The sequence below is a fragment of the Corythoichthys intestinalis genome, chromosome 4 (assembly GCF_030265065.1).
Source record: "Corythoichthys intestinalis isolate RoL2023-P3 chromosome 4, ASM3026506v1, whole genome shotgun sequence".
In the NCBI taxonomy this organism is placed as follows: domain Eukaryota; kingdom Metazoa; phylum Chordata; class Actinopteri; order Syngnathiformes; family Syngnathidae; genus Corythoichthys; species Corythoichthys intestinalis.
In genome coordinates, this window is record NC_080398.1 from 40,419,074 (window position 1) to 40,435,382 (window position 16,309).

Consider the following 16,309-nt stretch of genomic DNA (forward strand, 5'->3'; position numbering starts at 1 on the left):
CAAACGACTAAAAAATTTAATCGAGTTAATCACAGCTTAAAAAATTAATTCATCGTAATTAATCGCAATTCAAACCATCTATAAAATATGCCATATTTTTCTGTAAATTATTGTTGGAATGAAAAGATAAGACACAAGACGGATATATACATTCAACATACTGTACATACAGTAAGTACTGTATTTGTTTATTATCACAATAAATCAACAAGATGGCATTAACATTAACATTCTGTTAAAGCGATCCATGGATAGAAAGACTTGTAGTTCTTAAAAGATAAATGTTAGTACAAGTTATAGAAATTTTATATTAAAACCCCTCTTAATGTTTTCGTTTTAATAAAATTTGTAAAATTTTCAATCAAAAAATAAACTAGTAGCTCACCATTGTTGATGTCAATGATTACACAATGCTCATGGTGCTGAAACCCATAAAATCAGTTGCACCCAAGCGCCAGCAGAGGGCGACAAAACACCAAAAAAACACAAGTAACAAGTGGACATGACACTGTGCTGTCATTTTGATCTGTTTGAGCGGGGCATGTGCGTTAATTGCGTCAAATATTTAACGTGATTAATTTAAAAAATTAATTACCACCCGTTAACGCGATCATTTTGACATCCCTAAATCACTTAAAAAAAAATAAAAAATAAAGCAAATGTGACACACAGAATGGCTTGCTAAAATTTGCTTAAATATATTGTTCTACGTAAAGACCAAGGTCGGCCCTCCACATTTTTACCACACCAAATCTGGCCCCCTTTGCAAAAAGTTTGGACACCCCTGGCCTACACTAACTATGAATATGTTGGTGCTATTGTTAGCTAGTTGTATTTCCGGTTGATACCATATGGGGGGGGGGGGGGGGTGACCAAGGAGAAAGGGTGGGGTCGGAAAGATAAGTGATTGGGAGGGTTGAAGTGTACACAAATCAGCCATGTGAAGAGTACAACCCAGTATTTGCGTGAATCCTTTGTGAGTCATTTTCAAAGTATCGGAATCGGCCAAAAAATATCGGCCATGACTTTTTTTAATATATATGTATTTTTTTAAATTAAATCGTTTTCTAATTGTATTTAACGTTACAGACATAATATGTTCCACTCATCCAGAGTCTTTAGTTTAGGCTTAAGGTACGGTTATCAGATTTATCCCAATAACGGTGGTAATGAATTTTTTTTATAAATGTATCACGTTAAAATATTTCACGCAATTAATGCGCCGTTTTACCTATATAGAGGGATAAAAGGCAGCGTAAAATGAGTAGAGTGAATTTTGGCAGCCGTTGGAGCCTTTTTTTAATTGGCTAAAGCTTTACAATCCCTCTCCGTACGATTAGAAAAGGTAGCAATTGATCTTTTTCTTATAACCTTGAATTATGTCCAATCGCAGAGAAGACATATGAATTGGTAGCACTACGCACAGTCGTGGTTTCACTTGTCATGGTTTCACTTCCCATAATCCATTGGGCATGGCCTTCAGTATCACTTACTGAAAGCTCAACAAATACACTAGATGGCAATATTTAGTCACAATATACAAAGTCACAAGTCTTTCTATCCGTGGATCCCTCTCACAGAAATAATGTTAATAATGTAAATGCCATCTTGAGGATTTATTGTCAAAATAAACAAATACAGTACTTATGTACTTTATGTTGAATGTATATATTCGTCCGAGTTTGATTCATTTTTTTCTTAATGCATTGCCAAAATGTATATGATCGGGAAAAATGATCGGGAATGATTGAAATTGAATCGGGAGCAAAAAGAAAGCAATCGGATTGGGAAATATCGGGATCGGCAGATACTCAAACTAAAACGATCGGGATCGGATCGGGAGCAAAAAAACATGATCGGAACAACCCTAATTATAACTCATACTAACATTTATATTTTAAGAACTACAAGTCTTTAATTCTGGTTCCTGATGAGATTATTACGACGTTTATTATATATTTGCTTTATTCAATTGCTGCTCGCAAGAAAAAGACATGTTTTGCTTATTATTGCTCACAATGAAGGAACGCTTTGCCTTGAAGCTTTACCTGCTCGAGACAAGGACAGCAGGACGAAGAAAGACTTGTTTTGCTGGAATGTGCTGGGAATGTGCGGGCACACATGTAATAATCTCACCTACAGGCATACGCATAGCCAAACAAATTCACAGAGGTGTCGCTCGCTGGGCTCCCCATCCTTTTAAGGTTGACACTCTCTCTTATTGCTAGGGCCATCCCAATTAAAAAGGTGAAGGAGGGCTTAGTTTCAGAAAGATTGTGGTAACTGTATTTTGTAGTCTTGTATTGCATTGTAGCTTCCCTCCTTCTCCTTGCAAGCTTTTCAATTAAATCAAGTGCTTTCTCTCCTTACATATTTTTTAATGTTTGTAAATGCCCTCCTAAAGATTTGTATTTGAACTTGACATTTAAATGGTCCTTCGAGCCAGATTTGAAACAGCGACTGTGAATTTTATTCATGCTTAAAACACAACCATTATACTTTATATTTTGTATGCTTTTGTTATGCTTGCATGACAACATTGTAGCATTAATCTGTTGCGTGTGCCTCCCCATAGCCTTCACAATATGCCCAAATATGTACTGTTATGTTCCTGTTTTCCAATATGCCCTGAATGAATTCAATGTGGCAACTGTGGCTTCTCAAGACTTCATTCTAGCCACAGCCAGTGTTCAAGGTCTCAGCTCAAAGATGTTTTTGTATGGAAAAATACCCAAGTTTGTGAGATGATGAGTTTCGTCTCTTAGTAAGTTTCGTTTCACGGTGGGCTTCGGCACCGCCCTTTCAATAGTATAAATGTTCAGCCTCTATTGTAGTTCTTTGTACTTTCTGGGTGATCACAGCTCCTGGCTGAGTCACATTGGTTTGTACCCGAGAGCTCTTGTTCATAAAGCCTTCGAAGAAAAGCAATCCATGGTTGGGGTCGTATTCATTTCTGTAATCGCGCTATCGAGGCAACACTCGTCTTGGAGTTCAAAGTTGAATTTCCCTGACAGCGACCTAGGGATCTACAGTCCGGATAGAACGGACGTTGTGTTCTTTAATACAAAAAAGTCGCAGAAGTGTTAAGGACACAACAATAATGTGATGTTATGAGAAAAAAGTAATGACATGACTGCATAAACTAAAAATATAATAAAAAGACACAGTGACAACATGTTAAAAAGTAAACCTTTATTTTGGTAGAGATATATTCTGTTAGTTTGATAGAGATCGTTATTACAGGAATGGAATGCTCAAAGCTTTATGACAAATCATCCGGGAAGTGCACGCTTCATAGTTTTTTTGTACATTACAATTATACATTTTGAATACATACATTTCTTTGTATATATACATTTTTCCATTTAACGTATATCAAAAATAATAATTTTCCGCACAGGAAATGCTAACGAAGCAACCTACGAAAGACCAGGATTAGTAGTAAATAAAGTATATCGTAAAAGACTTTCCTAGCGAGTGGGAAATGGCTCCCGCTAAAACCATCTTGGTTTATTTTTAAAGACCTGTCATGAAGCGATGATGTGTATGCGACTTATTGCTCTGACTGACGTCGCTTGGAGATAAAGGTTTCTTCTGCGCCGTTAAAGTGCTCATGGTGGCGTCATTAACATCGAGAGAGGAGAGCGCTGTGAGGTAACTCGAAGAAAAATAGCAATCTTTGGGTGGGTGAACTCATACTGCATTGAAGTAACCTGCTATGACACAAGGGGTGTAACAACACACCAAAATGGTGACATAGTGACATGGTGACAAAGGTTAGCGATATGCTCCTGCCAAGAATCAATATATCGTTCGTATCGCGATACATCACCATATTGTCGCACCTCCAGTCAGGAGTAAAAAAAAAACTTGGTTGAGAAAAGGGTCAAACCCTCACACGAATGTGTTAAGAGATCAAATTAAAAATGTGACAAGAACTAAGCAATAAGATTATTAGAACAAAAAAAAAAATATCATAACACAAAACAGTTATTAACCTGAGAAATAACATCCAAAATCTTTAGTTTTTATTTTTTAGTTTTTTCACACTTGACCAAAGAAACCTAACCGAGGGAGAAATTGAATTACAGCGCACTTTAAGCGCATTATTGTGAAACCAATGAATTTAAATAACATGTAATCCAGTTGTCAATGTATCAAGATTGTATTCTGAACGGATCTGAAGGTGTTTAAACATTTCAGTTTAAGCTTGTAGAGCAATGTAAACATGATATGTAAAGCACATTATATGTATCAATACAGCGCACAACATACATATGCAAATTAAAAGGTACATTAGCGACTGGTAAGTACGGAGCTCCCCTGGTGCCAGAGTCGAAAAAAAAAATTTTTCATAGGTAATATGTACCCACAGTTTAGTAATCTGTGCCCACAGTTTAGCAATGACCCAGAAACTGACTTCCTCAATTTGGTTTGCTGCAGACTCCAAAAGCCGATGGACCAAACAAGCAAGCAGCTAAATTGTACCCAGTTTGCTAAACTGTACCCACAGTTTACTAAACCTTACCCACTGTTTAGCAATGACCCGAAATCCGTAGTCTTCAATTTAGTTTGCTGGAGACTCCAAAAACTGACGAACCAAACAAGAAATCATCTAAATCTGTACCCCCAGTTAGCTAAACGCTACCCACAGTTCAGTAATCTGTACCCCACGGTTCACTAAATTGTACCCACGGTTCACTAATCTGTACTCACGGTTCACTAGACTCTACCCACGGTTCGCTAAACTCTACCCACAGTTTACTAAACTATCCAGGGTTTACTCATCTATACCCACTGTTTCGTAATCTGTCCCCACAGTTTTGTAATCTGTACCCACAGTTTCCGAAACTGTACCCACAGTTTCCGAAACTGTCCCCAAAATTTACTAATCTGTGCCCAAAGTTTAGTAATCTGTGACCACAGTTTACTCATTTGGAACTATCAGATTAGTAATCTGTACCTCACAGTTTAGTAAACTGTACCCACAGTTACGTAATCTACGGCCACAGTTTTGTAATCTGTACCCACATTTTCGTAATATGTACCCACAGTTTACCAAACTGTACCCACGGTTTACTAATCTGTCCCCAAAATTCGCCAAACTCTAGCTGCAGTTTAGCAATCTGTACCCACAGTTTAACAAAATGTATCGACAGTTTATTAATCTATACACACATTAGTAATCTCTACCCAGTTTACCAAACTGTATCCACAGTTTACCAAACTGTATCCAAAGTTTAATAATCTATACCCACAATTGGGTAATCTCTACCCTCAGTTTAGTAAACTGTACCCAGTTTCGTAATCTATGGCCACAATTTTGTAATCTGTACCCACAGTTTACTAAACTGTACCCACAGTTTACTAAACTGTACCACAGTTGACTAAACTGTACCCACAGTTGACTAAACTCTACCCACAGTTGACTAAACTGTATCCACAGTTTACCAAAATGTATCCACAGTTTACCAAACTGTATCCAAAGTTTAATAATCTATACCCACAGTTTAGTAATCTCTACCCTCAGTTTAGTTAACTGTACCCAGTTTCGTAATCTATGGCCACAGTTTAGGAAACTACCCAGTTTCGTAATCTATGGCCACAGTTGACTAAACTGTACCCACAGTTTACTGAACTGTACCCACAATTTAGTATTCTGTACCCACAGTTTTCTAATCTGTACCCACAGTTTCTTTAACTGTACCCTTAGTTTACTAATCTTTGCCCACAGTTTAGCAATGACGCGGAAACGGTAGTCCTCAATTTGGTTTGCTGGAGACTCCAAAAGCCGATGGACCAAACAAGCAAGCAGCTAAACTGGACCCACAGTTTACTAAACTGTTCCCACAGGTTGACTGTACCCACAATTTAGTATTCCGTACCCACAGTTTAGCAATGTCCTAGAAACAATAGTCCAGATTTGGTTGCCGCAGACTCCAAATGTCAACGGACCAAACAAGCAAGCAGCTGTACACAGGTTGTCCTTGACAAACTGAATTGTTTTAATTTAAAAGGTAACTAATACATGTTTTCTTCGGTAGCCATGAACACTGTCGCTTTCAGATGATATTAATCCATATGGCATGTTTTGTACGGAGTTTATTAATCTCTGGGTACAGATTACTAAACTGTGCGTACAAAACATGCCATACCGTAGGTACCGTTTAGTAATCTGTGGGTACAAATTAGCAACCTATGGGTACAGTTTACGAAACTGTGGTTACAGATTTAGCAAACTGTGGTTACAGATTTAGCAAACTGTGGTTACAGATTTGGCAAACTGTGGGTACAAATTTGGCAAACTGTGGGTACAAATTTGGCAACCTGTGGGTACAAATTTAGCTGCTTGGTTGTTTGGTCCATCGTCTTTAGGAGTTTCCAGCAAACCAAATTAGGGATTACTGTTTCCGGGTCATTGCTGAAGTGTGGGTAAAGTTTAGTAAACTGTGTGTTCAGGTTAGTAACTGTGAGTACAGATTAGTAAACTGTGGGTACAGTTTAGCAAACTGTGGGTACAGATTATATATTAAAAATGTTTGTTTTTTTGTCTACCCAGGCACGCGGGAAGCTCCGTACACAATTCATGTAAAGCTATGAAAGACACTCAGTGAATTCAAAAGGCAATAAAAGAAAAAACAGCACATAGGGTTTTAAAACACAGAGCAAAAGCTATGATAAAATTCTGCAAAGTCAGATTTCATCAATTTCAAAACAGAAAGCGGCTTTTGAACGCAAACAATGTCCGTGGAAACGCGTATTTCGCTCTCAAAATATCCCTTCTGTCCTCGTGAATTAAACACTCTTTGGAAAAATATTGAGTGAATATTAACATACAAGAACTGCATTTACACATGTCTACACTAGAGGTTGCTAAACTTTCTGACCGGCACTTGTTTTGACTCAACGACAGTTTCGGTTGATGATTATCATCTGATATGTTGTGAAAATGTTGTTGTTTTTTTTGTTGTTGTTTTTTTTTGCAATGAAAATGAGAATTAGGGTCACACTGAAAACCTGGAAAAAAGTCCTTAAATTGTGAGAATAAATTCTGAATATTCTTAGAAGTTCTAAAGTTCTGAAAGGGGAAAAAAAAAAAAAGTTTCATTATGAGGGAAAAAATGGCTTTTGACTTTTTTGTTAGGAAAAATGAGTTACGTAGTCTATAAAAAAAACAAAAAATATATGTGTATATATACATATATTCAAAAAACATATTGACGGAAGAGTAATGAGTGCTACAAAAAGTCATAATGTTCCGAGAATAATGTACCCGTTTTTTTTTTCCCCAGACAAATTATCGTACTTAAAAAATGCTTTATTAATCTTGAAAGAACAATATGTATATTATGAAAGTTGTAATATTTTGAGATATAAGGTCCCGACAAAAAGTCTTTTTTTTTTTTTTTTTTTAATAGTAAAAGTTGCAATATCGTGAGGATAAATTATTTGTGACATTATGGAAAAAAAACGGCACCTAAATTCTTAATATGAACATGCTAAACCATCCCAATGTTATTTATAAGAACAAAATATCTCTCAACGTTCCAGAAAGAAACTCTCAACATTAAAAGACGACGCAATAGGAGTTGTAATATTTCCATTAATAATATTCCATATATTATGAGAGAAATGTCACATTTTTAAAATGTGGGTGTTAAAATGATATAATTTTAAATTATAGGATTACTTAACAAACTCACAGCACATAAAAAAGGTCATTTTTGGGGGAGGGGGTAGCAAAAAATAAGGTCATCATATAGCATGAAACGAAAAAAAAAAAAAAATCAGGAACTTTTTAACAATCCAATTGAAACTAAGAGTGATTAAAGAATAATTTATCGTAATTGAAAAAACAATGGTGGAATTTCCGTTTTTTAAAAAAATGACGTTCTTTACATGTTGTCCTCCTGTACCAGGGCGTAGCTTAGGGGGATGCTGCGGGTACTTGCGCACCCGCGCCAGGGACTCCATAGGACCCAGTTTGGGGGTGTAAACAGGCCGTGGTTGGGTGAGTGGAGTGTCAAAATCAAAGGTAAGACGGTGTGTAGGACTGTAATGTCGAGTTTAAGTGTTAAAATATTTCAGGTCCTGATCATGGTACGATGATTTGTAATAAAAGGATCTCGATAACCATGATCTCACCATATGCCGATACGACAATTATCGATACGTTGGTCAAGAAATCATTCTACGATACAAATACCGTACTTTTCGGACTATAAGCCGCTAATTTTAACACTCATTTTGAATCCTGCGACTTTTAGTCCAGAGCTGCTTATATGTTGATTTATTTGGGTTAATAGGTAACACTTTATTTGACAGCGCCGTCATAAGACTGCCATAAGATCGTCATAATTATGACATGACACAGTCATGGGTGCCGGTCCATGGCGCATTTGCTCCCGGGCCGCAGAGAAATAATAAACTATTTGTTAATGACCGCAATCTGGCCTGTGACTGTGGCCTTGACACAGCAATATCCCTGGCTACTCTACAGACTAATCCGAGTAAAGCTTTGTGTAGGTCGCCATCTAGCGGTTGGCTGTAATTACTGGTGTGTTTGCACACTAATGTAGCCCACAGCCTGTCAATGTAAACAGTAACTTCAGCTGCTGTTAGCTATCTGCTGCGGGCGGAGACGTCTTTGGACAGCTTTTTATGGGGAAAAGGCCAGCTGCGGAGCCAGAAGAGGAGCCTACAACTAAGTCCATTCTGCATAGTACATGGCTAAAAGCTAAAAAAAAATGAGGCAATAAAAGCGAATCCACTGAAAGCATCATACCTTATGGCGAACCGTTTTGCAAAAGCCAAGAAACCTCATTTTGCTTGCAACCGCAGATATTTGCCGTAAAGTTTCAGGAGATGCCGCTGTTAAAAAAAAGGTTGATTCAGCGCATGCTGAGTGACATTTTCCCTGCACTTAATATTCATTTTTAGCCCTGTCGTGTTATTTTATATTTACTGTCATTTTCTGCCACACACTGCCGGTCCGCAAAAAAAAAGCCCACATTAGACCGGTCCGTGGTGTAAAAAAGGTTGGGGACCACTGTTTTACCTCCATTCAAAAGTGAGATAATGTGCCGGATGACACAAAATGACATCTGTCATAAGCATTCATTCATGCTCATGGCAGTGTCATGTAATAATTATGATGGTCTTATGACAGTCTTGTGGTGCCACTGTCAAAGAAAGTGTTACCAAATACCAGAACTAGCAATTATGAAACTGGAACAGTAACTGAATAAATAATTAGCACAGAACATTTTGATTGTTATCCACATCCGTAATGCTGCAATGCATGCTAGGAGGCATGTTGGACGACAACAGTGTTGACAGCAGGTGGCAGCAGAGGTTGACAGTCTCCCCCATGGGAGCAGTGATGGCCAAATGAAGCTTCTTGAAGCAATAATGGTGGTTCATTTGGTCTCATGACAGTCTTATAATGCCGATGTAAATTACTGTTACTGGTTAATATCTTTTGGTGTAAATATCCCATAACACAATTAGGACGGCTGCGGCTTATTGTCCAGTGCGGCTTTTCTGTGAACAAATGCGAAAATTACGGTAATCAACAGAAAAACAAGCCCTTCTGCTGTGAATTTTACTCGTAGACGTCCAATTCGTTTGAAGTGGGAGGGTGGCAGCTTATGAAAATTCGTTAATTCTTGGTGACAGCAGATCGATAACATTTTGGGTTAGAAAGTATGGCGATATGTCAGCTATTTATATTGTCACACCCCTACTGCCAATACCCAAAAATTCCTGTAGCAGATTTCAAGAATGCAGGAGGACGCCATTTTTCATTTTGAGTGAAAATTCCATAATTGTCTCTTAAGGCAACACTACGTAGCTTTCCAGTTTTTGTGGATTTTAGCAAAGCCGGTGGACAAAAGCGGTAGTATTTTTGCCTTAAGGAAGACTGTGTTTCCCATGAGGACACACCCGCATAATGTTGTAAAATCATGATCTCCCTGTTACCTGCAGATGGATTGAACAACATTTCTGTTTCCAGCGACTGTGTGAAGGATGAATAGTAATAAGGTAAGGAATCCAGTTGAGGCTAAACACTAGCATATGACAGTTAGCAACCGTGTGGCTTAGTGTGGCTAACCCCCCCCCACCTCACCCGAAGTCATCAGCGTTGACGAGTTCGGTATTCTTGAGTATCCTGGTAGCCTTCCTTTTTTTTTTTCATCCTCCGGCAAAACTTTTTGTCTCTTGTTGCTCTGCCATCTTTGCAGGATACGTGTGAAAGTGTTCGTATCGACTTCTGTCTTTATGGGGAAAGGGGGAAGTGGCGTATGCCGCTTTTTGTGTGGCGGGTTCCTGCCACCCTCCTCAAAGTTAATTGCGATACAGACCCCCTCAAGATATAAAAGCGGTGTCATTCAACTAGTTGTCAGTCAACATATCATCCCAAATGTAATGAAAATATTTTAAAAAGGTTGAAAAGTTACCAAGTGTTGCTTTAAATTTCATGTTTTAAGGTTTCATGTACTTCTTCACTCACTCTCTTCCCGATTTTTGGGGGTCACCTTGTATTGTTGATCTTGAAATAATGTTATAAGTTTTCGGACACTCCCATAAACTTATTAAATATATCTTGTTATTGTAGTGATATTTCTTCTTTTTCAGTGTAGCCCTAACATACTCTGCATAACAAACATGTGCAATGTAATTTCCTATGTCAATAAAACAAGTATTCATGACTCCCGTCTCATAATATTCCACCTCGACATCTTAATGTCATCTAAAGGGTTCATAAATAGAATATAAATATTTTTATACACTTTGTCTCCCCTTTTTTGCTGCATAGAACTCTTAATTGTTTAGCCATGCCATGCAGACGTCTTTCGAAGCATGGATTCCCGTTGCACAGTGATGAAGAAAGTGCGAGCAAAGAAAATGTGCGTGTACGCTTTTAAGACAGCGAGCTTTGATTGTTTATGTTTGCTGGAGTGACTTTTGAAGGGTGCTACTTTCCACATTAAATACACATTTAACATCGGAAGGATTATAAAAATAAAGCGTGCGATGGATGACATCAGAACATTCGTCGTCTTGCTCTTTCCTTAATTAGGAAAAGTGAGTTTTCTAACTCTACATATCGATAAAATGGTGGTGGGGGGGGGGGAGAAATCAGCTTTAAATGACATCCCACCGAAAAGGGGAACCCGATAAAGGAGTATTATGGCCACAATGGAAAAAAAACAAAACAAAAAAAATATTTTTGAAAGAAGTGGTGCAGGAATAATAAAACCAAATGGTGAAGATTCGGATTTAAGATGCAAAAACAAAAAAAAAGGGCATACTTACTTGAAAATATTGTATTATATACCGTATTTGCCTACTAACTGGTAGCTGGAGTTACGTTACTTTCAATTAATTATACCCACCTGCATGCCATGAACTTTAAATAGAAAAAGCTGTCCGAGATTTTAAGAGGACGCTCGCCATTAGCATTATCCTAAGCCTACTAGTAATGTGAACGCAAATGCTACGCTAGTGCTACGAGTTAAATTTAGTGTGTGATGATCACTCAGCACAGACCTTTAAAGGGATCCTCGATCTTTAAGACAAGTAATTCTTAAAAGATGAATGTGAGTATGAGTTATAATAATTTGATATTAAAACCCCTCTTAATGTTTTCGTTTTAATAGCGCTTGTAAAATTATTTTAGGTGATAGGTCGCCATTCTTGTGTGTGACGTCACCGGGCCCGTTGCCGAACTTCCAGCGTGTCACTCGTTAAAACCCCAACGTGTCGTCGGTTCTGCTCTTTCAATTTGAACCATATCGGAAAAGTGAAGAACAGGACAGCACTGTCGGTCGTTCACAACACGACCAGCAGGGCAAAATGCGGAGCAGCAAATACCTGATAAGACAAGACTTGGGCAAAACTGGTGATGTACTCGCGGCTAGTACGTCTCATTGACAACGGAGCGGGAGAGTGTATGCTGGTGAGAGCTCCGGTTTTTGTTAGCAGATCTTCAAGGTAAGCTATTGCGTTTTCAAACTTATCCCAGTATAATTATGTACATTGTTAGCATCCAGAGCTGCCGTGTGCTTTACATACAGTAAAGGCCAAAAGTTTGAACACACCTTGTCATTCGTGCATTTTTATTTTCATGACTGTTGACATTATAAACTCTCACTGAAGGTAATAAAACTATGAATGCAGCCGTGTGATAGTCAGGATCGGAGTCGTGTCGTGGCTGACTGTCCTCATTAAATTCGTCATCTGGATCGAGTGTCCTCCGTGTCTTGTACATCCAACTCACGTTTAGCTACGTAAGTGTGGTCCATGCTCGACGCGCATCAGCTGGCCATTGTACCATTGCATCGGACGTGTTTGGATCAGTTTGAGTAGCAGCATCACTCATATTAGGTGAATACTGAACAGACATGCTTACTGCCTGATGAACTGACGGTAGAAGTGAATTATTAGCTTCCTCTGTGACTAGCGGTACGCCCGAAGGTTCGCCTACCGCTGTAGTGACAGGAGCGGCTTGGCTGCTAAAGAGCTGCCAACAGTTTGTCTTTGGCGCTCTATTGCACGCATTTCACTCGATATCAGAGCACGTTGAGGCTTCTTGTGAGGGAAAATGGTTGGAACAGAATTTGGTTTTAGTCTGCGCTTATATCCAGCTGCTCCGGTGAGCTCTTAAGTTGTCGTCGACTAAAAGCCTTGAACACGGTAGGACAAAAATGCCGAGAACAAAGCCTTGGGTCCTTGTACTGGTGCACGATAATTATTGGTCCGATAATTATCGGTCCGATAATAGGAATTATGACGTCATCCCGATAAATCCAATAACATTATTAAGAGGACCGATAATATGTACTGTGCTGGCTGTTGACCATTTGCGGGGCATGGCTGCCACCTGCTGGTCAGAATAATTCACTGCATCTATTTTTTGTTACAGTAGTTTGGTTCATTCACTTACACATTGCAGTGTCTAGCGGTAGCATTGACAATCGTTAGTGCTTTCTGTTACTGTAAGTATTTTATGTTCACTACGACATATGGATGGGCAATAAATGTTTACTTCTGTGGTGAAGGGTCATATGTACAGAACTTCATAAGTTGTTGTGTTATAGACGCCAGCCAATACTTTAGTAGCTCAAGCTAGTGTGCTATGCTATACATATAATTGCGCAGTTTGTTGTAAATTGAGTATTGAATATGTATTTTTCTGTTGTACTTTCACGATATTAAGACGAGTGCCTTCCCATAAAAGCAAGAAAAGACCAAGCCTTGTGGTTTATGGAAGTGCATTCATTCCTAGCTGGCTGTCGGGCAGTGCAGAAGTGAAACGCACTGTTTTGTTCATGTCATTATGAAAAATCTATTGAGATCACAGGCAAATCTATGTTGAATCCACCACAGTTTAGAAATTTGTTTTTTAAATTTTAAACCTCCAGGTGTTCAAAAACTCTAAAATTTATCGGTTATCGGTATCGGCTTTGAGGAGCAGGAAGTTATCGATATCGGTTTCAAAAAATGGATATCGTGCATCCCTAGGTCGTTGGAAAGTTTTGCCAGTCTGCCGGCATTTTGCCAAACCTTTCTCCTCTTCTTATCAACAGGAAATCTGTGGAGACTCACGTCACTCCCCTTGTTTCCATTTGACTGGAAATTGCATCCAAAAGCATCACATCGTGGCATTTTACTTCGCGAGTTTAGGCAGCAATACGCAATTGTTGAACGCGCTACACACTCGTAACATCCCATTTACTTCATCACTGCGAGCCCTCAAAACATGGCGCCAACTATTGGTCAAAATATATACTAAATATTATAAAATATTCTCATTGATTTAACATTGTATGTGTTTCTAACAACATATTTTAGTACAAGAGAACAATTGTGGTTTATTAGAGCCTACATGTATTTAAGGTCGAGGATCCCTTTAAAGGCAACATTGCATATTTTCGCTGACCAGGAAAACAAATCTTACCATGTGCGCAAGCCTGCATGGAGCCTGGAGACGACACACGCTTGAGTCGGGAGAAGGGGGCGGGGCAGCATGTCAAGAGTGACACAACCAGACACTGCGACGATGCAGGCTAACCACACATAACAAGTGACGGAAACTATTGCGAATTTTTGTCTCGTTCTAGTTATGTTTTAGTCTCCCAAAACACGTTTTTAGCTCGTTAACATCTCGTCATATATTTTTGTTGTCGTCATCGTTGACGAAAACAACACTGCTCTAAACTATTGATAGTTAGCAATTAGTCGATTAATTGTGGCAGCCCAAGTTCATACTGCAATTATTTTAGTTTTAAAGTGGCCATATTACTACTTTATACCAGCTGATATACAATCCCTGAAATTAAAAGGCAGCGCTGTCAACAACAACAAAAATGCAAAAAGTGACATAAAATAAGGCAAAAATATGCGACTAGCGCTTCCCCACTCTGCGTGATTTCAAGTGACGGCGTGGTTGTGATTGGCTTTGATTTTTCGCTGTCGCACTGGAGAATCTCGCCTCTCAGAAATGATAAACAAAATGAAATTATCATTGAAAACGTCAAACAGTCCCTTTGGTAATGCATAGTTCATTCCTGAATGTCTCGTAACCGTGACTGAGTCTCTTAAAAGTAAAGAGCGATGACAACGAAAGGATTAATGGCTCTTTGTATTTTTTTTTCCTCTTCCACGCACCTTCCTCCACGTGACAACTTTTTAAGGCAGGAAGGGTTCATCCTCGTCTTCGTCCTCGGCGTGAGGCCCGGGGTCACTCAGGCACCTCAGCAGCTTTTCTCGAGCGCTGGCGTCAAGCTCTTCCTCCTTATGCCGCTCTTTGGGCGCGGCGGGCGGTATCATGGTGAGACCGCCGTCGTCCTCGCCTTCTGCCGCCGCCTGCTGATGGAACTCATCCAAGACGTTGACCGAGTCAGGTGACTGGGGGGAAGCCAGGTCCACCTGGATGGTGGGAACGCTGTCCAACGCTGGCTTCATGCTGTAGGCTTGAGGGTCTGCAGGAGGTACGGAGGTGTTAAAAGTGGAAAATGAACACTAAATGGATAGGGGAGCCATTTCACACAGCGTGTCCACACAAACAGGAGTTTTTTTTTTTTTTAGTATCATTTTATGAAATATTTTGGATGTTTTACAGAACGCTTTTTATATATTTTTTGTACCTAAAGTGCATCACTATCAGCTTATGTGAATATTTTCACCATGCTTTTGTATGAACACTGTGTGATTGTACCTTGTACTTTAGATCAATCTCTGATCTGCCGTGTCATACCTAACCCTCTAAGGTCTGTCGACACGTCGGCGCGTCCTGTGCGCACGGCGTCTTACAAGACTCGTGATTATAAATACAATTTTGTTCACTTCCAAAGCAATGGGATTTATGCAATATATTTGAAAAAGCCTATTATGTAAAGCTCTTGCCGTCATGATTATATTCTGAAATGCTAGAAAACTTTTTTCATGTCGATATGTTTATGTATTCCATTTGAATTAATACCCTTTTTTTACCTAATTTGCTTGTACAGGTGGTACCCGGGTTACGACGTACACAATTTACGCAAATTCAACTTTATGACGCCGGAATCTCGTCCGCCATTTCGTCTCTAGTCACATAAAAAGTACCTTATTGTTTCTCACAGTATCTGATTTTTGACTTTACTTTATTAATAAGATTTGTTCTGGCCTCACTAAATGTGAACAAGGCAATTGTGCTTTTTGAAGCTTTTTACTTCCTTCACTTTTGACAATTTGTAAAGCTGTAGCACACATAGGCACACTTATGTTTAAAACGACACGCATTTTAACAATGAAACACTTGACACAAAACAATTGGTGTTCAAACGTCCCTCTAGTCTGATCAATATGAAAGTTTAGTAGATTAAATTAGCCTAATTTGCCTCACAAAAGACCGCTAGCTTAACTCATTTGCTCCCAAAAACGTATAAATACATTCTATTTTGAATTGTTTCAGTGTCATGAAGACATATGTATACGTCTTTTACGTTTTTTTAACAAGAGACATCTCTAGGTTCTGATTCAACTTAGCTCCAAAGCACAAAGCTGAAAATCCATTTTAAAGTAATAAAACTGGCCACTGGAGGGCAGTAGCGCATTTGGTAAGACCCCCAACCAGACTCAACGGAACGAATGGCTGGCTGCACGGCCAGGGCGCCGGCGGAAGACGACCGAATGAATGTCCAGGAGGCCAGGCGCTGGACGACCAAGCAGAACGACCGGGACCACCAGTGCAGCGGACAATGCCTTTGAGTCCATGCTGGAAAGACTCAAAAAAATCCATCTTCATGAGACAGGCGGCGAT

At 39.1% G+C, this 16,309-nt stretch overlaps 1 protein-coding gene across 1 annotated transcript in view; it reads right to left on the minus strand.

The window, feature by feature from the left end:
- Positions 1-3,175: 3,175 nt before the first annotated feature.
- Positions 3,176-16,309, minus strand: part of LOC130914429 (sodium/hydrogen exchanger 1-like) — a 96,615-nt gene continuing 83,481 nt past the window's right edge. Inside the window, exon 12 of the mRNA XM_057833602.1 lies at positions 3,176-14,987. Within this exon, the coding sequence (XP_057689585.1) occupies positions 14,695-14,987 (293 nt within the window). The 3' untranslated portion in view covers positions 3,176-14,694. The remainder of the gene's footprint in view (positions 14,988-16,309) is intronic.